This window comes from Anolis carolinensis, chromosome 5 (genome assembly GCF_035594765.1).
Source record: "Anolis carolinensis isolate JA03-04 chromosome 5, rAnoCar3.1.pri, whole genome shotgun sequence".
NCBI lineage: Eukaryota > Metazoa > Chordata > Lepidosauria > Squamata > Dactyloidae > Anolis > Anolis carolinensis.
Genome location: NC_085845.1, coordinates 103979610 through 104001862, shown reverse-complemented (window position 1 = coordinate 104001862; position 22253 = coordinate 103979610). Strand labels below are relative to the sequence as shown.

Genomic DNA, 22253 nt, shown 5'->3' with positions numbered 1-22253 from the left:
GCAGGAGTTGCACTTAAAACCGTGTCTGTTCCAACTTACATACAAATTCAACTTAAGAACAAGCTTACAAAATCTATCTCGTCCATAATTGCGCATTAAGAGTTTTTAAACTGATTAATCTAATTAATTAGCATGAAAATGAATCTTCTGTCAAAACTGGTGTTTTCATTTTCCTATGTTTAGTCCACACAATCTCAAAGTCAATGCATACAATGCAGCCTAAATGTTGCATCCTTACAACTTTGGTATGGCTGAATGAGTTATTAAACATTTACTGTTCTTCGAATAGTTACTGCTATTGAAAGTGCACATATGTGAATCAACAAAAGTTAGTTTATCTCCATAAACCAGATTACGTTATCTTGTTCAAAAGGAATTGATTGGGTATTTTGCACTTTCCCCAAATTAACTGAAGAGACAGGTAATGAAAATCATCCATTCCCTTGACGAGTTGAAACTTTATGTCATTGCTTTTCTGTTTTTAGATTTCATCAGCTTTTGCTTATACAATGTTAGCTATTTCAACGCAATGAAGGCTAGCAACTCTTGTTTTTAAAAAACCCCGTCACTTTATATAAAAGTCAAAGTATTTTGAACACCGTTTTGATGGATCTGGACCAAAGAACACCGTTTTGATGGATCTGGACCAAAGAACACCGTTTTGATGGATCTGGACCAAAGTAATATGCATAACTATCATTATCCAACTTAAAATACTGTCAGAGTTTGAGGAGGTGCAGGTGAACAAAAGATTATGGGAGTTGCAGTCCACCCACATGCAGAAAGTCACATGAATACCACCAACAAACCCAGATCTGGGGCTGATAGGAGTTGCAGCCATCTGGAACTGATGGAAGTTGCATTCCAGCCAGGTCTTGGGCTCAGCTATATACATTTCTCAAAGGTCCCATTATATGGGTATGCATTTTCTAATGGGACCATTCATAAAACCGAAATCCAAACAATTATTTCTAATAAATAGCAGAACAAATGCCTAATCCAGGCAACACTGGGTATATATGATAGTAAATAAATAAAATGAAAATATGATAGTGGGGGCAACGTCTGTGTTTCACAGTGTCCCCCACTTTAAAAAGGTCATGTTTCTCATCTCATATATTTTGGTCCTTGGGGAGGATAAAGAAGTCATACTCACATCATCATCTGGTGGATGCCGCCTCTTACGGACAATATCAGGACAAGTATCAATTGTCCAATAAGAACCCTGGAAATAAAAAAAGATCTATTAGTGACAGGACTAACAAACAAATCTTCATACCAGAGTTAGAAGCAACAGCAGTACAATCCAGAAAGATAAAGAGGATGTTGCCTGACATAGCTATCAACTGCATTGGTTGCACAGGGTAGTAATAATATACTCTTACAAAGCTGTCTGTCGCCCCCTCCTTTCCTTCCTTCCTTCCATCCATCTCTACTCTGATAAACTCTTTCAAGAAGAACAGGTTGGGCAAGAATAGCAGTTTAGATGTTAAAACATGAAATAGAATGACTGTCACAAGAATCCAGTAAAATTTCAAGAAATGCAACCCATAATTCCCTATTCTGAGGTCAGTAGCACACAACTAAGTCTAGGATACTGAGTCTCAACCCCTCCCCTCCAATGTCCACATACTGAAGAGTGCAAAGTATTCACTCCACACCAAGATTTCATTCGTATTACACTGACACATACAAGTGATAACTGTATTCTAAGATTTACGCTTTTTTAAAAAACAAATGTCTTCTCCATCAGTTTCTTCATTCTGTTCATTTATAAGTCCATAAGTGTTTGACAATCCAGCATTATGAATGAAGGAGTTGGTCAAAGCAAGGCAGATTTCTCACCTTTCCAGGGTCATCCCGTGGCCGAGGCACTTTTCGAAAGCATTTATTCAGAGACAGATTGTGACGAATGGAGTTCTGGAAGAGAGCAGAAAAAACAGTAATTAATATACAGTGTATCCCCTTTCCAGTGGACAAACCAGGCAATTCATATGCAAGAAAATTAACTGATTAGAAATAGCAATACAAAAAAAAAACCCAGTTACTGAGCATTTCAACCTTTCTGGCCATGCAATTTTAGACCAACAGTTAACTGTTCTAAAACAAAAAAATGCAAAGTAAGATGAGAAAGAGAAATTACTCAATTAAAACACTGGTAAAGATATGAACAAAATTAATTGTTTCTTGACATGCTATGTATATTAATATGTAGACATATATTAGTTGTTACCTAACTCATACATATATGAAAGGGAGTTTCTGAAAAGTAAGATACTGGAGGCAAAATAATAATAATAATATATTATATTTATTAATACTCCATTTTATCTCTCCCAAAGAGGACTCAAAGCGGGGACTCAACTTCAAACAGTTCCAAAGAAAAAAGGATGTGTCTAAAGAAACCAGAATAAATGTCTAAGGAAGTTTCAATTAAGCTAGGATTTTAAAGGGGCACATACAAGAAATGGACCAAAGATTAATTCAAATAAATAGCCAGTATATGTAGGAAGGAAGTTAGAAAAGCCAAAGTGCAGATGAGGGAGGGAATATAGAGCTGGGCCAAAACTAACAAAACGAATTTCAACAGGTAAAAACGTAAGGTACTACACTCAGCCCGTAAACATGAAATGCGCTGATGTGGAATTGGTGACACCTGGCTTGAAAACAGTAATATAAATATAACTTTTAAAGGCAATTTTAGTGTATATGTTGCATTTTTATTTTGTTTTTACCACACTATTAGTATTTAATTGATTTTTACCTTTTGTATTGTATCTTTTAAACTTGTTTAGTGTGGAGTGTTAGTCGCCTTGAGTCCCCACAGGGAAAAAGGCGGGATATAAATAAAGACAATAAACAGAGACAATAATAATAATAGCAATAATGTGAAATGGATTTCCCCTTAGGAGTCTTAGGAGACCACAAGCTGAACATGAAGTCCACATTGTGATGCAGCAGCTTAAAAAAGTGAGCGCAATTCTAGGCTGCATAAATAGGAGTGTAGTGTCTAGATTGAGGGAAGTCATAGTCCCAGTCTATTCTGCTTTGGTCAGACCCCATCTGGAGTACTGTGTCCAGTTCTGGATGCCAAAATTCAAGAAGGATATTGTCAAGCTAGTACATGTCCAGAGAAGTGTGACCAAAATGCTCAAATGTTTGAAAGCCAATCCCTATTAGTAGTGGCTTAGAGAGCTGGATACATTTAGCCTGGAAAAAAGAAGACTGGAAGGGGACATGACGACCATGTTCAGATATTTGAAAAGATGACATATTGAAGATGGAATAAATGGATTCAAATGGCAGGAAATTGAGGTTCTACTGTTCAGCAGTGGAATATGCTTCCCCAGGGTGCAGTGGAGTGTCCTTCTCTGGAGGCTTTCAAGCAGATGCTGGATGGCTATCTGTTGGGAGTGTTTTGACATGTGTTCTTGTACAGCAGGGGGTTGGACTGGATGGCCTTTGTAGTCTCTCCCAAATCTAGGATTCTATATACCAAAACAACTGTCTTCACCATTTCTCAAAGCAATAGAATAAGTAAGCAAATCTAATGACTTTCTTGTTTCCAGATCAATATACTAGCCACTTGATAAAACTGTATCATCTGACAAACACTTTGAAGGTTCACAGGGTCACAACCACATTCTATTATAATCCCAGCTATGTAATTGACCTTAAATACTTGTAGCTTTAATCTCACTCCATAGGAGCATCTGAATAAGTACATGGAAGTCTACAAAAGCTTACGATAAAATTAATCAGTCTTAAAGGGGCTGCTAGAATCCTTCTTCTGCTTCCCTTTCTTCCCAGGTCAAAAATGACTTTGCCCTTAGTAAGAATTACCAAATATAAATAGATACTGATGTATAGATTTTTTAAATTGTGTCAGAAGTGGCTTGAGAACATACGGCAGGTCGCTTCTGGTGTGAGAGAATTGGCCATCGGGACGCCTGGATGTGTTACTGGGAGGCTTCTCTCGTGATGTATAGATAAGGGGGAAAGAAGGAATGAGCAGTTTATATGAAAATAGTAGTAGGCAGGAACAAGGGGTAAACAATCTTCTTCCATCTGCTACTGCTCTTCTGAAAATCAAATCATCCCACTCACTTTGTTTCAGAGAATCTAAACCACATTTTGGCATCTCTGCCAGGTTTTGACAGAAAAAAGACAAAATCTCTTTCAGAGCTAGAATCCCTTTTCACGAGCTTTCAGTATGAAGTAAGTAGTAAGGTACTCAGATTCTAGTGCTTGAATCTCTGGTTTAGAACCCAGATGCTTAGCACCTGGAGTGAAAACTCCTTACCAAATTTATCTAGACAGATGAAAAAATAGAATTCCTTGAATACCTCCAGAAGAATAATACAATTTCTAAACATGGTAGATGTGATAAGTGAAGCTTGTTTCACTGTTTAGTGTTTTAGTTTTCTTCTTCTCTTGAAACGCACTGGAAAAGGACTAATAGGCACCTGCAGCATAGTAATAATAGAAAAATATTTAACCCAGAAGCTGCATGTTGTCCACTCAATTGGTTTCTAAGAGTTGGGGCCCTTCCATACAGACATACAGGCCAGAATATCAAGGCAGAGACTCCCACAATATCTGCTTTGAACTGGGTTGTCTGAGTCCACATGGACATATATTCCAGTCCAAAGCAGAAAATGTGGGATTTTATTAAGCTGTGTGGAAGAGGCCTTAGACTTGATAAAAATGATGACTACCACTAGTTTCTGGACCTGAGTAGGTAACACAATCATACAAATGAGAGTACATATTTGTAGGAAGATTAAAAGAGAACACACTCTCATAAGTGGGAACTCCAGCTTTGGATATCCTCACCTTCCAGCCAATGCCAGCATTCTTGTAGTATGGAAAGTTGTCACAAATCCAGCGATAGATCTCACTGAGGGTCATCTTCTTGGCAGGTGAGGAGTTGATGGCATATGTGATTAAAGTGGCATAGCTGTAGCGTGGCTTCCCATCCTGGTGAACCGCAGCATCATCCTTGCTCAAGGTGGCATTGGGGTCTGTGGGTGAACCCGGAGGGCACTTCCGGCCAGCCCCTGGGGGGCCTGACTGAGAAGCACTGCCTAGTTTCTCAATCGTGGCCCGAAGAGTAAGCTGTGGGAGCCAATCAATGGAAGTGAGGCTGCTTTCCAGGTCAGAGGCCATGATGCTGGAGGCAAAATTATCTGTTGCAGAGAAAGAAAGTTGAACATTAAAATATAGCAAAGCCACATGGCTCCCTTCTCCCACAAGCATAAACATAGATAAGGCTAAAACAAATCTCAAAAAACTACTACAGACCCATTTCAGAAACATTTCCATAGTTAAAAGTATTATTTTGGGAGTGTGTGAAAACTAGAAATTGTAGGAGAAAGTAGAAGACAGCCTCAGAGCAGTGATTCCCATCCTTTTTTGGGCTATGCCCCCCCCAAACATCTTTAAAATTCTGATCCCCATTCCCTTGACGTATCATTCTTATGTCACTATTTAACATGATTTTTGTTCCTGGCTTATAAATATCATTTCCTAATTGGATCTATCATAAAACCATGGAAAAAAGTTTATTAAACTGCAAAATCTTTGTTTTTGCAGGACATCGTGCAGCACATTTTGCTATAGTTTTTCAATGAATATCTGATAGTCTCAGCCAATTCAACATAGTTTGTGGCAGCCACATAAAAAAGTTTGTGGAGTATAATAACTACTTTCAAAGCAAGTACCGCATAATTAAACAGAAAATAACACTTTCAAACCAGGAACAGATTGTTTTTTCAAATTTTGTTACATAGTGTTATTCAAAAAGTAAACTTCTATTGATGTGGAAGAAACCTAAAATGTCATTAACTTGGTCTGAACAAGATTACAAAAAACATAGCATTCATGAAAGAGAAAAAAAAAAGACCAAAAGGACTACTGGTTGAAGCACTGAAGAAGAAATTGGTAAGGAATTGTTAAGAAGAAGAATTAGAAGAAGAGGAGGAAGAAGAGGAAGAAGAAGAAACAACCACCACCATCACCACTACCTTGGGAAATTCGTGATCTATCAACAAGGGAATGTGTGACACTTATAAGTGAGACAAATATAACAACAACTACTAAATTCTAAATACAAATGGTAAGTGTATTTAAAGTATTAAATAAACTTCAATCACAATTACGTGATAGTTAATGCTACCATCATCTAACTTCACTAAAAAAAAATATGTTCCCAGGACTTTTTATATGTTTTTGTTAGCAATTCGATGGCGCGTTTGGTATTCTTTTGTCATCAAGTGACATGGACAGTAAAGCTAGGACCAAAACTTAGACTGTGGGTTTTGTAACATTACGATCAGTCATTTGTTGATTATGTGTCATGTTCTTTCTACACTCATTATCTATTCAAAAAGTTCTTTTCCCTAAAACAATTAAGGCAAGTATTTTAAGTAGCCAACAAGGTATCAGGAAATATTTGTAGGAATGGAAAATGCAAGATTTCTATGCTCGAACCTGACAAAGACCAGTTTTTGCTAATGAAAACACTTTATGCTTGATAAAGTTAAGTAATAAAAGGAACAACTATCAGGTGGGTAGTAATAATATTTGAGGCTCGTGGATTTGAGTCATCTGCATTAAATTCAGGGTATTTTAAGTGTCCAGCTTCATAGCATGTATTTGATGCGAAAATGTAATAATATCCTATCACCTCACGTTACTTTTCTTGCAGCTAATAATCTTTAACGGTTCGGGTGCAGGCTACTTGAAGAATCACATCTCCTCTAATAGGACCACATCTCCTCCTACTCTTGGTCCCACCCCCGTCTCAAGTATAGCTGGTGGGAACATGAGAGAGGGCCTTCTCTGTGATCGGCACTCACCTTTAGAATGCCCTCCTTAAAAAGATAAAAACAGCCCCTTACCTCCTCTCCTTCAAAAAACATGTAAAAACTCACTTGTGCACTTTAGCATATGGAGAGGAGGAGGAGGACTAGGGAGTGACAATCAATTAATTCATTTTCGAATTGATATTATCATTGGTGGGTGAGCCGGCATTGCTAGATACTACGGCAATTATAGATCACTTTGAATTTTAACATTTTTAGTGAACCTCTGGGAGCTTGCTAAACTGAGTTTCATGTTTGTATGGTTAGAAATAACTTCTTGTTTTTATGGTTAGATATAATTTTGTAGTGTAACTGTTCGTGTAATTTTAGATTTTATTTAATAATTGGGTTTTTGATGCTGGTTTGCTTTGGGACTGGGTGAGTTGTTAATGTATTTGTGTTTGCACTTGTGGTGAGGCACTGAATCTTTGCCTCTATGTTTTTGTTTGTTGGAATCCGCCCTGAGTCCCCTTGGGGAGATAGGGTGGAATACAAATAAAGTTTTGTTATTATTTATTTTTATTCATACAAAAAATATTGATTTACCTATGAAAGCAATAATTGTGCTTTGGATTTTTTCACAGAGTTTTTCACATTCATATGCAGGAAAAAAATCATTTTTATATATTTTGTATAGCTTGTCATGCTAAAAGATGTCTGAGAGGAGTGAGGGTGTTTGAAATTAAAGTGGCCTGACTTTTCTGTGCTCATGTACTCTCTACTTAACTCTATGCTCTCACCACTCCTCTCTATTAGCAGGCTTTCCTTCTCTTCAATGTCACCAGCTGACCGCTGTGGACATTTTGATTTTAATTTTTAAAATGTGTATGTCACAATATATATTTATATACTGTATACGAGGTCCCAAAAACCATAAGAAGTGCAAAAAAAGTCACTGTTAATAAATAATTTTCGAATTCCCCCCTTAAAAAAATCAAATTGTCCCCCTGTGGGGTGTGTGCCTCACAATGGGAATCACGGCCTTAGAGCAATTACAGTCACTCCTCTTCATTACCCAACAGAAAGTAACAATCCTCTGCAGGAAAAGTAAAGAACTGGAGGCTCTGCAGAAGCTGGTTCCTTTTTTTTTCTCCACATTTTATTGAAAAGCACATGTGGGGGCAGAAAGAACGTCACAACTTTGTGTGGGCCAATTGCTTTGCAAGCTTAGTAACACTAAATAGCCACTTCTGGATAAAAAAAAGCAGATGTGACCCTCAGAAATAGACAAGTACATTTTTAGAAATGTTGAGGTCATTTTGGAGGTGGGTGGGTATTTTATCCACTTTGTTCACGTTTGGGGATTGATGGTCACTTTAGTAACTTAAAACAAGTTAAGTACAATTTAGTTTAGCATGAAACTGTTGGGTGTGTTAAACGTTTGATAAAAATAGCAAGTTTATTCATTAAATGCATCCTTGATTCTGTAGCAACTTTATTACCTCGGTAAGCTGCCTCCCCTTTGTAATAAAAAGGAGTTTATTCAAGGCCTTTTAAGCAATGCCATAGGCAGTTGACAATCCTCCATGGGGTTCTGTGTGAGAATCTTCAGCAATGGCAATCACCAGCATAGACACTAGTTCCATTTGATCAGTTTCTCCAGATAAAGAGAATGGAAGATCAGTCATAAGTGTGCAGAAACCTGGCTACCAATGCGATGACTAGAAATCCAAGCAGTCAGGTGCAATGGGAGTGGGGGGCACAAAATTATTAAAAACATAATGTTAAAATTACCTGTAGGCTAAGGTTCCAAGGTATATATCAAAAATGTATTTAATGTTTAGATGTGGGTGCCATTTCCAGGGTACAACATTATGTATGCACCAAGATTCCAAAAAAAAAAAAGCAGAATCCAAAACATTCCTGATTCATTATTTTATGTATTTAAAAAGGCTTAAATAAAATATTTTAAAAAGAAAAAGGACAATTTATTCAAAAAATAATGGAAAATGATTTTGCTTTTAAATTGTTATTTTTGATTTGAAATTTCTTGAAGTGTAGGAAGCCATTTCATTTTTATCAGTTTAGAAGAAAAGCAGAAAAAATGAAAAACATAGGATATAATTACTAAAACAAAAACAGTTACTTTGTGTCCTCCGCTAGTCTTCACAGTGTCAAGCAGACATAAAACATTCCTTCCCACCATAAGATCGGAGGGAAGAAAAACAGGATCAGGAAATGATGCAATATTGTCCAACAGGCCTTCTCACAGTCTCTGAAATGAAAGAAATTTATTTCCCCCCCTACTGTAAAGGGACCAGAATATGTTTCTGCCAACTAGCCAACTTGTTTCTTTCTGTTTTGGAAATTAGCCTATTGATAGGCTGTCACTGGCTTGCACACAAGTTTAGTGGACCACCACTAGAATAGCACTGCTCTATATAGTCTCACATAAATGTGTGCCTGCTATCTCATCCTTTAAAAAAAATCAGGTAGTTCTGGCCCGACTTCTATGGCTGTATAGTACCACCCTTTGTGCTCAAGGTTGAATGATTGAAATTAGCAAGGGAGGGAGCACTAATTTAAACTATTTACAGTAGAGTCTCACTTATCCAACATAAACGGGCCGGCAGAACGTTGGATAAGCGAAAATGTTGGATAATAAGGAGGGGTTAAGGAAAAGCCTATTAGACATCAAACTACGTTATGATTTTACAAATTAAGCACAAAAATATCATGTTTTACAAGAGAAAAAGCAGTTCAATACCTGATGTTATGTAATAATTACTGTATTTACGAATTTAGTACCAAAATTTCGCAATGTATTGAAAATTTAACTACAAAAACATTGACTACTAAAAGGCAAATTGCGTTGGATAATATAAAATGTTGGATAAGCGAGACTCTACTGTACTTAAATTTCATAAAAACAGTAAGCCCAGTTCGGATTACTACAGCATGTTAGATACAAGATACAGTACGACTGTTTCATTCTTACAACCATGCCTTGCATTTATGTTACACCAGCTTGGGAAGCCAGCAATGCCCAGGTTATTTGATAAAGGCATTATTTGTCTTTGATTGTTAGGTATTCTCAGTTTGGAGTGGGTGAACTACAATTCCCAGAATCGTGGGTCAATACTCCCCCAACCCTGCCAGTATTCAAAGTTGGCCATCTTGGGTCTGTATACCAAGTGTGGTCCAGATCTGTCTTTGGCTGGTCATCGCCTGGCTGCAATGCTCTCTGGATGGGGTGAACTACTACAACTCCCAGATTTCCAGGGCAATTGTCCCGAAACATCTGTGAGTATCCACGGCAGGCAATGTTCAGTCTGTGTGCCAAGTTTGGTCCAGATCCGTTGTTTGGGTTCATAGCGTTCTGGGTGTAGGTGAACTACAACTCCTCTAAATTCCCCAGTAGGAATCACAGTGCTCTGACTTGATGAGGGGTGAACTACAACTTCCACCATGTGGCGTCAATCCCCCAAACTCCTCCAGTAAGTTTAGTTGCAGCTCAGTTCTGCTGTGTTTGTTATGCAGACAGATTTGAAAGGAAAGGGCAGTAGGCGGGGTCATGAAAATTCCACAGCAATGGAGAACCCTGGGATGCCTGCCTGTGGTGCAAGGGCAGTAGGCGGGGTCATGCAAATTTCACAGCAATGGAGAACCAATGGCTGCCTGTGGTGGAAAAAGCAAAATCTAGGATGAAATGGTCCCCAAATGAAAGCATTCCTTGGGTGGTGGGCCGTAGTGTTTGGGGAGGACATTGGCAGGGGTTGGGCTACATGTTCATGGTGCTCGCTGTAACCGCAATGTCAGTGCAAAGGAGTGACTTGCAGGCTTCTCGACACTGGGAACTACAGCCTGTTTGTGGAGGCCGGAGGCTGTCTGTGTAAGCGGACATCCGTGCCACATACAAACATACGGGTTTGCACTTTTATTATGGATGGATTTGGATTTAGATTAGATTAGATTAGATTTAGATTGTAGAAATGATGTGTTATAAATACTTCTCTACAGGAAATATCTTTCAAAAATTCCCACAAATGTAGGTAGTCTTACAACCAGAATTCATGACAATTTTTTAAGATCTGATTTTTTATTTTTATTTATTTTTATTTTTTTGCGTGTCAGGAGCGACTTGAGAAACTGCAAGTCACTTCTGGTATGAGAGAATTGGCTGTCTGCAAGGACGTTGCCCAGGAGACGCCCGGATATTTTGATGTTTTTACCATCCTGGTGAGAGGCTTCTCTCATGTCCCTGCACAGGAAACTGGAGCTGACAGAGCAAGGTCATCTGTGCTCTCCCTGGATTCGAACTGGCAACCTTTAGGTCGGCAACCTAACCTTCAAAGTCAGAAGTTCTGCCAGAACAAGGGTTTAACCTATTATGCCATCGGTGACTTCAAGATTTGATATAAGAAAACAGGAATCTGAATATTACATTTTGGGTACTGTTCCATGACTGGAGACCAAAAGAGGACCTCGGCAAAGAAAGATAATCAATTTGGGGGGGGGGGGGGTTGAAGGAGTAAAACCATATTCCAGTTTTCCTGTTATTCCCCCCCATCCATGTCACCATCCTTTAAACATCCCCCATTTATGGAATGGGGAAGGGGATAACCAGCGAGAAAATGATTTTCCTCCTTCAACTCTCCCACCCTAAAATGGACTATCCTTCTCTGTCTAGTGCCCCCTTTAGGAGTTCGCCCGGATAATGGAACTACCAGATTGTGTATTATCTAGCTCCTGTTTGAGTCTATCTCAACCTATAAAATGTAGCAAGCTTAACACCTGAGATAGTAAGGCTGAAGACCAATTTGCTAAAACAGATCTTTCCCCTCATGAGATTAAAATAAAGTGTATGAGGTAGGCACAATGTAAATACTGATATTTGAAAAATGGCTAGATTGGTTCTTCATTTACACACCAAAAAAAGCCTCCTTTAACACAATGCATCAGGCAAAGTTTCTGACTCAGTTTAGAACTTCACAAGTGAAACATTTATATCCAGGTTGCTTTGTATTTATTATGTAAAATGAAAATTGTACATATCATTCATTTTTAATCTAAATGTCAACAAGCCAAATAATACTTTAAAACACACAATGCTGTTTTATGTTATAACAATTAGAATGGACAAGAACACCTATGAGATATTTGCAAGACTTTAGGTTTATCCCATAGCAAAGAAATTGGAAAGCACCATGAGGTCTCCCAGGCTGGATCTACACTACCATATGTTTCAGATCTACACTGCCATATAATCCAATTCAAAACAGATATTCTGGGTTTTATATGGAAGTGTTGATGATATCTCAGTGACACCCTGTGCTCAGTACACCAGCATATGTTTTAGATCAGTGGTTCTCAACCTGGGGTCCCCAGATGTTTTTGACCTTTAACTCCCAGAAATCCTAACAGCTGACAAAGTAGCTGGGATTTCTGGGAGTTGTAGGCCAAAAACATCTGGGGACCCCAGGTTGAGAACCACTGTTTTAGATGATGGAAGCAAAGCAAAGCTCATGAACTTCCAGATGATTCTCCCATCTAGACAACACAGTTTGTCAGACTATAATGGAAAGCAGGAATAGAACAGAGTTGAATGAGAACAGTTATAGGTGTGTATCTCTTATCCAAAATGTTTGGAATCAGAAGTGTTTTGGACTCTGCTTTTTTTGGAATCTTGGCACATACATAATGTTGTACCTTGGAAATGGTACCCACATCTAAATATGAAATACATTTTTGGTATACATCTTGGAACCTTAGTCTACATGTAATTTTAACATGTTTTTAACAATTTTGTGCATGAAACATTGAAGCATTTGAAATAAAAATTTCACTATCTCAACCACCAACGTGGCCGATTATGGATTATGCAGTACAGGTATTCTAGAATTCAGATTTCAAGATAAAAGATATTCCATTTGTATAATTTTCAGACACAAGCTACAACATGGTGACAGCAAGTAACGGATGAAGAACTGGGTGGTCATTTTAACTCCTATTAATTTGTTGATCAAGGAATGTGTTCTTATCCAGGCAATGAAATGGAAGCAAAATGGTTTCTGCCTTCTTCAAAAGAGCTTCCATCAGCTCAGCTCATGTTGGCGAATCCTGACCAACAATTGCAAGCAGATGATGACACATAACGGTAATGCTTGCATATAGTGCACCCAAACACATGCATGCACACACAAACAAAGCTATTAATATTTACCTGCAAGACAACCTAACTGGACTGATGACAACGAGAACCAAACCCACAGTGATGCATGCTAGTGGTAATATCATGTTATGGGGATTCTTTTCCCTGTCAGGGCCTGAGAAACTAGTCAAGACCGGGGGGAAGATGGATGCAAGCAAATACAAAGTTGTTCTAGGAGGAAATCTGTATCAGTAAGCATGGGACCAGGGACAGGCATTTGAGGCTCACCTTCTAGCAGAATAATGATCCCCAATGCCCAGTTAAAATAGCACTGGATTAGTTTACAAACAAGATCCAGGATATCTTATGATGGCCTCAAAGTCCAGATTACAATTTGATGGAGAATCTGTATCAAAGTTTTCTCACCAACAATCCCCATCCAAGCTAACAAAACAGGAGCAATTATGCCAAGAAGAACAGAAAAAAAATGCATGACCCAGATACACAAAAGAGATAAAGACATATCCAAGAAGGCAAACAGCTATAATTGCTGCCAAATACATTTTTACCAAGTATTAACTTATGGAATAATATTTAATGCAGCAAACAAGTCTGAGTTTGTTTTGGGGCTTAAATGACACTATTTTGCATGTTCATCGTGCTGAGTGTCCTGTGTGCCTCAAGTGTACCAATGCCAATTATATTCATTTTAATTCTACATTGTAACATGTGGAAAAGCCAAAAGGGGAGGTCTAATATTTCAGGAAAGCACTCTATGTACTTGAGCTGTTCATACCATGATAGACATGCTAAAAAAAATCACAATAACACGCAGGAGAAATCTTGCTAATGGAGAAGCACTGAAAGTTCTCTCAGTCCTAAAATCCAAATAATTCAATTAAGCAGAACACTTTATACATATCATGTATCCATAATGCTAGACCAAGTTTTTGTAAGAACTGAAGTGACATGAAAGAACCAGGACAGGCAGGACTAGTATCAGCCTACAGCCTGAAACTAAAGGTACATGAGGAAAGGGAAAACACTGACTAATAAAATCAACCTTCTGATCCTTTAAACCAGTTCACTCATCACACACTACCCTAAAAATGCATGAATTTGGCACAGGAGGTAACACCCTTTTGTTAGGTGCCGGATACTTCAGCATCCTCTCATTCTATATACATAATTTGACCCAAGTGTGTTGTCGAAGGCTTTCATGGCCGGGATCAGCGGGTTGTTGTATATTTTCCGGGCTGTATGGCCATGTTCCAGAAGTATTCTCTCCTGATGTTTCGCCCACATCTATGTCAGGAGAGAATACGTCAGGAGAGAATACTTCTGGAACATGGCCATACAGCCTGGAAAATATGCAACAACCCTGTGACCCAAGTGTCTTAAGGAAGTCATTTTAGACTTCCACATTAAAAATGTAAGTGTCTATATCAGACATGGGCAAAAATCAGCCCTCCAGTTCAAAACACCCAGAGGGCCGAAGTTTGCCCATGCCTGGTCTATACTATAATTTCCTCCACTGGAGGAATAGACTAACCACAATGTGATTGACAGATCTCTAAAATATTATTATTCCACAACCTGCCACTATATTCATAATGAATATCATTTACCCTAAATTAAAAGGTTAAAGGCACAGCCCTTACCTGTTCTCCAAGTCAACTACCAAATTAAGATGATCTGGAATATTTCTGCGCAGTCTAACTCTCTGGAGCTACCGAATTAAATGCAAATAGATCAAAAGATAAAAATGGCAAGTGTTAAAGATTCTAGCATCCAAATTCTATGCTATCTCAGAACAAGTCCTGCTGTCCTAAAAGTTTCCTAAAAGTGTTGGATTTTAGCTTGGATGCACACTGGATTTTTTCTACTGCCCATATATACATTATGTGTTAATTTCTTCCCTCTGTCTCGTGAAAAGGCTAGTTCTTTGTATTTATAATGAAAGAATGTATCTGATATATAGGTGGTGGAGGCTCCTTCTTTGGAGGCTTTTAAACAAAGGCTGGATAGCCATCTGTCAGGGGTGTTTTGAATGCGATTTTCCTACTTCTTTGCAGGGGGTTGGACTAGATGGCACATGAGGTCTCGTTCAACTCTGCGATTTTATGATTCTATTTTCTAACTAAACACTTGAAATAATCTACAGAAACAACCTACATATCTACAATGTAATAAAATACAAACAAATTAGAAACCTTAATTTGCACATTTCAGTCTGACATACTACCTGTGTGTGCATTACGGCATTTGTTGTGAAAACAATGACTGTGCATAGATCCTACTCCGATAAAAATGTATGTCAATATTGTTAATCTTAATTAAAAATATGACTGATTTTAAATACCAATATGAAACAGTATGATCACTTCAGTAGGAAACTTCTAATAAAAATTAGCGAATGCTTAACAATTCAAAGAACCACCACAAACTTTAGGATTAGTATAGAATCATGTACAAGATTAGCAGATTGTGATTTCAACTTGTATCTTCTCCAATACTATTTCCCCACTGCAAGTGATCAATTATATTAATTTATAGACAAAAGCAAATTCCATTTCAGAATGTAACACATACTGTACACATGGTGTCAATGTGACCACAAAATCATACAGGGATTCATAGTAGAGATTTCTACAGAGGAATTATTTCAGGTATTTTCACAAGAATAATTGAAAAATGCAAAAATCTTTGGCAAAAATAGTACCTGCAAATAGTAACCCTGAAGTCACACGGTTACAACTTTGTAAAGATGTCATTAAATGTGAGTTTACTTCTTTACATATCAGATAGCGACAAACCCAGCCCAACACATCTGATTCAAAAGAGCTTCTCTCTTCCTCTTCTCAGATAGCCACCAACCCCCACACAATACTTATCACATTCATGTACTATGCAGCAGGGTTTTTTTTCATATACCAAAACGTAACTATATTCTGTTATGTGAGTGCTTTCTATATACACAAAAAGGCCTTTTATTTCACAGAAATAATACAGAAGCAAATGTCACATACAACATATCAACTGAATCCTGCATATACCAGTCTTGAGATGCAAGGGATGGGATTTCCTGACTCCTATTTTGTTTCTACAATGACCTATTTCCATTCCCTCTCCCATATGATAAAGTTGGGGAAAATAAATGCAAATGATACATTCACTAACATTACTCTTCTCTTTCACTGAAAAACTATAGTAAGTATACCAGAGGAAAGCTCTTCTGAGAATTCCAGCTGGCCAAAGCCACCCCTAAAGAGGCTCAAATGGCATATTCTAATTATCTTGTTGCCAAATGAAAACATTTCTATTCTCCTGGGCATTATAACTTTAAGATCACTCGTATTTTTAATTCTGCTGCAAATACAGAAAATGTATTGTTTTATCCATTAACTTAAATTCTGTATTTTGGCTAAGTATTATCTGCTTGATTTTTAGTTTTTGTTGATTCTGCTTTAAAAAAAAAAGTATGATTTTAGCTTTCTTCCTTATAATTAGGAAGATTACTGTTAAATGTTCTATAAATGATGAAAATAAACAATTAAAAGAATTATAATGGATTCTAGCCCCTCAGCCAATATATTGTCCAGATCGCATTTCATTCTGAAGGTTCAGAATTTAATGGTTTAAAAAGCAAGAGACCACATTGTTCCATCATAAATGGAGATGATAGGCTCATTTTCCTTGCTGTGCCTGACATTTTCACTGAGTGCCAATTCAAGATGGAGAAACAGGATGTAGTGTAGCTCCCCCCTCGTTTGAATTTCTTTTGTGACATATTGTTTTGTACGCTCATCTTAAAACATATACGGGGAGCATTATTCAATCATGAAATTCACACCCTCCATTTTTGCATGGTACAGTACAAGAAAAAAATGTGTTGCTATTGCTCTCTAATAAACTATGAGGCTCTCTTTCTGTGCTATGCATAATAGTTTCACTTGGATGCCTTTAAAATGATGACTATACTGGCGGAGGGACAGAACATTTGAGACCATCATCCACACAAACTGCTTTTCTTCCCTAGACAAAAGCCTTCTGCATTTTCTTTGCAAAAAAGTAGTTTATGTCCCGATTTTAGAGCAAATCTGAAACAAGAAAGATGAAGAGCTAGCCCAGGCATGGGCAAACTTAGGCCCTCTAGGTGTTTTGGACTTCAACCCCTACAATTCCTAACAACCAGTAAGCTAGCTGGGATTTCTGGGAGTTAAAGTCCAAATAACCTGGAGGGGCAAAGTTTGTCCATGCCTGAGAAAGCTCTATTATTTATTTATTTATTTATTTAGGATATTTGTACCTCAGCTTTCTCTTCAAGCGGACCCAAGGTGGCTTACAACATTTAAACAAACAATCCAAATGTTAAAATATAGTTACAAAGGTAAAAATATTGTAAAAATCATATATTAAAAATTATTGCTTCTCCTAAACAAGCCCCCCATATACAGACATTGAACCTTGAAACTCCATCCTATCCTCCAGTGACTCAGTTAAAGACTTCTTAAATAGAAAGGTCTTGACCTCTTTCCGGAAGCTTAATAGGGATGGGGCAACTGTTAATTCTTCTGGGAGGGGATTCAAAGTGCTGGATATCCAACTTTGTCACTCAGGATGGTTCCACACAGCCCTTTAGCCCAGGAGCGATCGTGTTTTAAAAACGCAATTGCTTCCGGGTTCTAGTCCACACACACAAACCAGAAAGCATATTCTTTTCTTGGGGGGGGGGGGTTCCACATGCTCTGCTAGGCTTTCCAGCAGGGCACCAGGACACAAAGAAAATACCTTTAAATAGCCTTTAAAAAAATAACTTACCCGGCTGCTATTCCCCCTTCTTCGGAGTTCTATTGGCACATACCAATAACGTGCCAGGAGAAGGGAGGCCAGGAGCAATTTTCCTCTTCCAGTCCTTCTCCTGGCCTGTCATTGGTATGTGCCAGGAGAGCTCCGGAGAAAGGGGAATGGAGGTTGGGTGAGTTGCAGGGGGTGGGGGCTGTCTTGGGTTTCTTGGGCTTCAAGAAGCCAAGAAACCAAGATAGATGTGTAGATGGGTACCGGAAGTTGCGGAGCGCAATCCACGGTCCCATCTACACAACCCTTGTATCTGGCAAGACACTGGTTATCCAGCAGACAAATTCCCTTGGCACAAAGCAGGGTTTCCCTGCTTTGTGCCAAAAGCATTCATTTTTCCCTGAGAGATCATCTGAACACCCCAAGGGAAAACGTGGGAGGGCATGGACTACAGATACTGTCTGGATGTGCCACCATTGTAGACAGCTGAAAACCAATGATAATCAGAGCTTTGGTGCAATGTAGCAGTAGAACATTTATAATATGTGTGTATTCATGTTCCCACTGAAAATTATCTGTGCAAAAGAATGAGAGGGCAAGAAAATGTGTTCTGAATGGAATCAATGGGGTTGCCATAAAGGCAACTTGAAGGCACATACATACACATAACATGTAAGGCGGGTTTTACATGCTGACAGTCATCTCTCACCAGTAATTGCTTTTATGTTCTGGCCCTTCAAGTCATTCTGGACTTAGAGCAACCTCATAAGTGGGCCTTTCTTGGCAAGATTTGTTCAAAGGGTGATTGCTCTTGGAACAATATACTAGTGGATTTCCAGATAGGGATTTGAATCCTAGTCCCTCAGAATCCTAGTTCAGCACTCAAATCACTACATTATTCTGTCTCTCTCTGCTTTTATTCGCATATAAAAATGGGGTACTACCTTGAAGAATATAATAATAATAATAATAATAATAATAATAATAATAATAATAATAAAAAACAACTTTATATACCGCCCTATCTCCTCAAAGGACTCAGAGCGGTTTCCAACATATTTTAAAAATACAGTCAGTTAAAAATACAACAATTAAAACATTAGACACAAAAACAGATGTGCATAAACAGATAATCATAAAACCACATAACCCACCATTTGAAACCTAATAACAGAACTCCAGCAATGAATCTGAATACAGTGGCCAGGATTTAGCGTTGAAGTGGCCAACTATAAAGTGCTAATTGTGCCAGGTATTCGAATATAGGGTGGGCAATGGTGGATAAAAAGCTAAACAAGGGCATAGTTGAAGGGTCTAAGGCGCTCTATTCAAAAATCTGCTTAAACCACCAGGTTTTCAACTCTTTATGGAACAAGAGTAGAATGGGGGCTTGTCTAATCTCTCTAGGAAGGGCATTCCAGAGCCAGCGGAACACTATCGAGAAGGCCCTCTCCCTCATCCCCACCAACCATGCCTGAGATGGTGGTGGGAGCGAGAGGAGGGCCTCTCCGGAAGATCTTAAGGCTCACGCCGGTTCATAGGGGGAGATGCAATCAAGGAGATAGGTTGGTCCTGAGCCGTATAGAGCTTTATAGGTCATGACCTGCACCTTGAATTGGGACTGGCAGCTTATCGGCAGCCAGTGGAGCTATTTTAGCAGCGGTGTAGTATGCTCCCTATAATTGAATCCAGTTAGGAGCCTGGCTGCCGATCTCTGAACCAGCTGGAGTTTCCGGGCCGTCTTCAAGGGCAGCCCCATGTAGAGAGCATTACAGTAATTACAATAATCCAATCTGGATGTAACTAGGACGTGGACCACCGTGGCTTTTGGAACACAGTACGTTACCATCACAGACTTCAGAACAAGTGATTCAAAAGCAAAGATTCTGAAGATATTAGGTGAGCATTCAAAGAAGAGTGCCAAGCAGAAAAAAATCATCTAAAAGTCAAAGATGTACATACGGTAAACACACTCTCCATAGTAAGAAATTGGTTTTCTGACCAACATGAGAATAAACACTCCCCTTCACGTGCTTTCTTTTCATGCATATTTGTATGTATGTGCCTTCAAGTCGCCTATCACCTTATGGTGAACCCCTTAATTTCATATGGTTTACTTAGACAAACCTCCTCTAAGATATAGACTAGGGTCCCTCACATTAATTAGCAATCTTCATACATACTGTATAACATATAATTCATTATGTGAGAATTTCTGCTGCACAAATATTTCATAAATTTTCCCAACTTCACATCCAGTTTAAGATGAAGATACCAGCACTCTATAACTTTAGAACACACACAAATCTTCACCCACCTTTTAAGAGAAACGTGTCTTCTGGTATCTCTGTGCCAATATTTTAAACTGCCATAAGTAAACCAACATGATAAAACTGCCATTTTTAATCAGAATTTTTCATGATTTGACCAAGTGGATTCTCTGTTCTGAATTACTGATACATACCATATTGATATGAAATTCAATACTCTATGCAGATTTTATGATAGAAAACTGCAGCTGCTTTAGTTTTACAGCCATGCACATTATAATCAGAAATAATCTCTCCCTGTTGTGTTTTCCTTTCCTTTAAGCATTCATATCTTCTAGTTGGTATGCCTGCAGAACTGAATGTAAAAGCCCAAGACGGAAAAACTAGTAGAAATGCAGAAAGTGATCTTACTGAATGAAAGACTAGTACCAATTACAGATTAAAGGATTGGAATGTGGAGTAGAAAGGAAGTTTATTTGTGCCATAACCTTCAAGAACAGTTAGGAAGATTTCGACGCTCATTTAAAACTGGACATTTGATCATTCTGTAAAAGTAAAACAGACATAAAAATAAAATAGATCATAGGCTCAAAGATAGAATAGTAATCTCTAAACTCTAAAGTAGACGGTAGTCCAGAATGAATTGGAAGACAATCAATCTGTGGAATCAGAACAGAACAGTGTTAACTGGATGCAACAATTAAACGCCAAGTATAAAAAGGCTGACAAAGAGAAGATAACGAAAGAGGAGAAGCACAAGACTGTCAGTGAAGATGACAACAGTAATGCCAGTGGGAAGACATCACAATGTCTGTAATGTACTTATTAAAATGTTGACTGCCCTTACACCTGAACTGCGATATTGGAAAAGTGGAGGCCGCAAGCTTTGAAGAATCTCTACATATCATAGTCAGATAATTTAAAAATACCCCAAAATATACAAAGTTCTTTCTCAGGAAAACCCAGCCAACCTATATTAATCTAGGACTGCTGCACAGTATTATTACTTATCAAAGTACAGTAGAGCTCACTTATCCAACCTTCGCTCATTCAATGTTCTGTATTATTCAACACAGTCTGCTTTCACAGGATTGAACTTTTTATGGATTTAACCTCCAACAATGTTATTACTGTAAGTTCATTTTATGCAATTCTATCTTTATTTGTAGTCAATTTTTAGTAGCCAATGTTTTTGTAGTCAATGTTTTCAATACATTGTGATGTTTTGGTGCTAAATTTGTAAATACATTAATTACTATATAACATTACAGTGAATTGAACCGTGTATTGATCTGCTTTTCCTCTCAGTTTGTTGTAAAACATAATGTTTTGGTGCTTAATCAAAACATAATTTGTAAAATCGTAATGTAATTTGATGTTTAATAGGCTTTTCCTTAATCCCTCCTTATTATCCAACATTTTCATTTATCCAATATTCTGCCGGCCTGTTTATGTTGGATGAGTGAGACTCTACTGTACAAAGATTCTGGGATGAAGTTTTATCATGGATAAACCAAGTATGGGATAAATAATACATTACAGGGGTGCTCTACTAATGATTTCCGTATTTGAAAATAAAAATATGGATTAGGAGAATAAAAACCTTATATTGCTTGTGCTATCACATCCAAGCTACTTTAAATGTATTTAGCGTTAACATGTCCTGACTTTCTATCAGCTTGGGGGGTGCTGGACTGCCTTCCTGTTAGAGCAAGGAACCCTCAGAATCGATGTCCACACTATTGCTTTGAAGAAACGACAACAATTTCTTAATTGGTCTTGGGCCTATCTCCACCCAGGGACTATCTTGACAACAAAATCTATACTTTAAGCTTGAAGGTAACTGGTTATTCTTAAAGTTGCTAGTCGTGGATAATTCCGGAGACAAAGAACAGATAAAAGTTTCCCTTTCTCACTTTCTCTGGTAGAGGGGCCTCTGGGATGCCAACTGCTCAAGGTGGTCAGGCCAGAGGTAGAGAGAGTAGGTCCCTCCTATTGAAGCCTGGCACCTCACTGAAGGCTCTGGAAATTCCACTGACAGAAGATAGCCCAGTACAGCTGGATGAGTTCCCAGATTAATTAGTTAGTTGTTGGCTTGAAATGGCTTGTCCAAACCTGGATCTCGCTGAGACCTACTACAGATATGTCTTGCTTCCAAAATTCCATGGAGGTAATAATAACTCTAAATTAAAGATGGCTCTCTTTTCCCGGGCAAAAAGGGGTGGGCCA

General features: G+C 38.2%; 1 protein-coding gene across 2 annotated transcripts in view; it reads right to left on the bottom strand.

The window, feature by feature from the left end:
• Window positions 1–22253, bottom strand: part of foxj2 (forkhead box J2) — a 59949-nt gene that overhangs the window by 23947 nt on the left and 13749 nt on the right. For both annotated transcript variants that reach the window (XM_008115910.3, XM_003224148.4), the window contains exons 2-4: window positions 4837–5189; window positions 1846–1920; window positions 1157–1225 (exon numbers count right to left, since the gene is read on the bottom strand). In XM_008115910.3, coding sequence (XP_008114117.2) covers window positions 1157–1225; window positions 1846–1920; window positions 4837–5169 — 477 coding nt within the window. In that variant the 5' untranslated portion in view covers window positions 5170–5189. The remainder of the gene's footprint in view (window positions 1–1156; window positions 1226–1845; window positions 1921–4836; window positions 5190–22253) is intronic.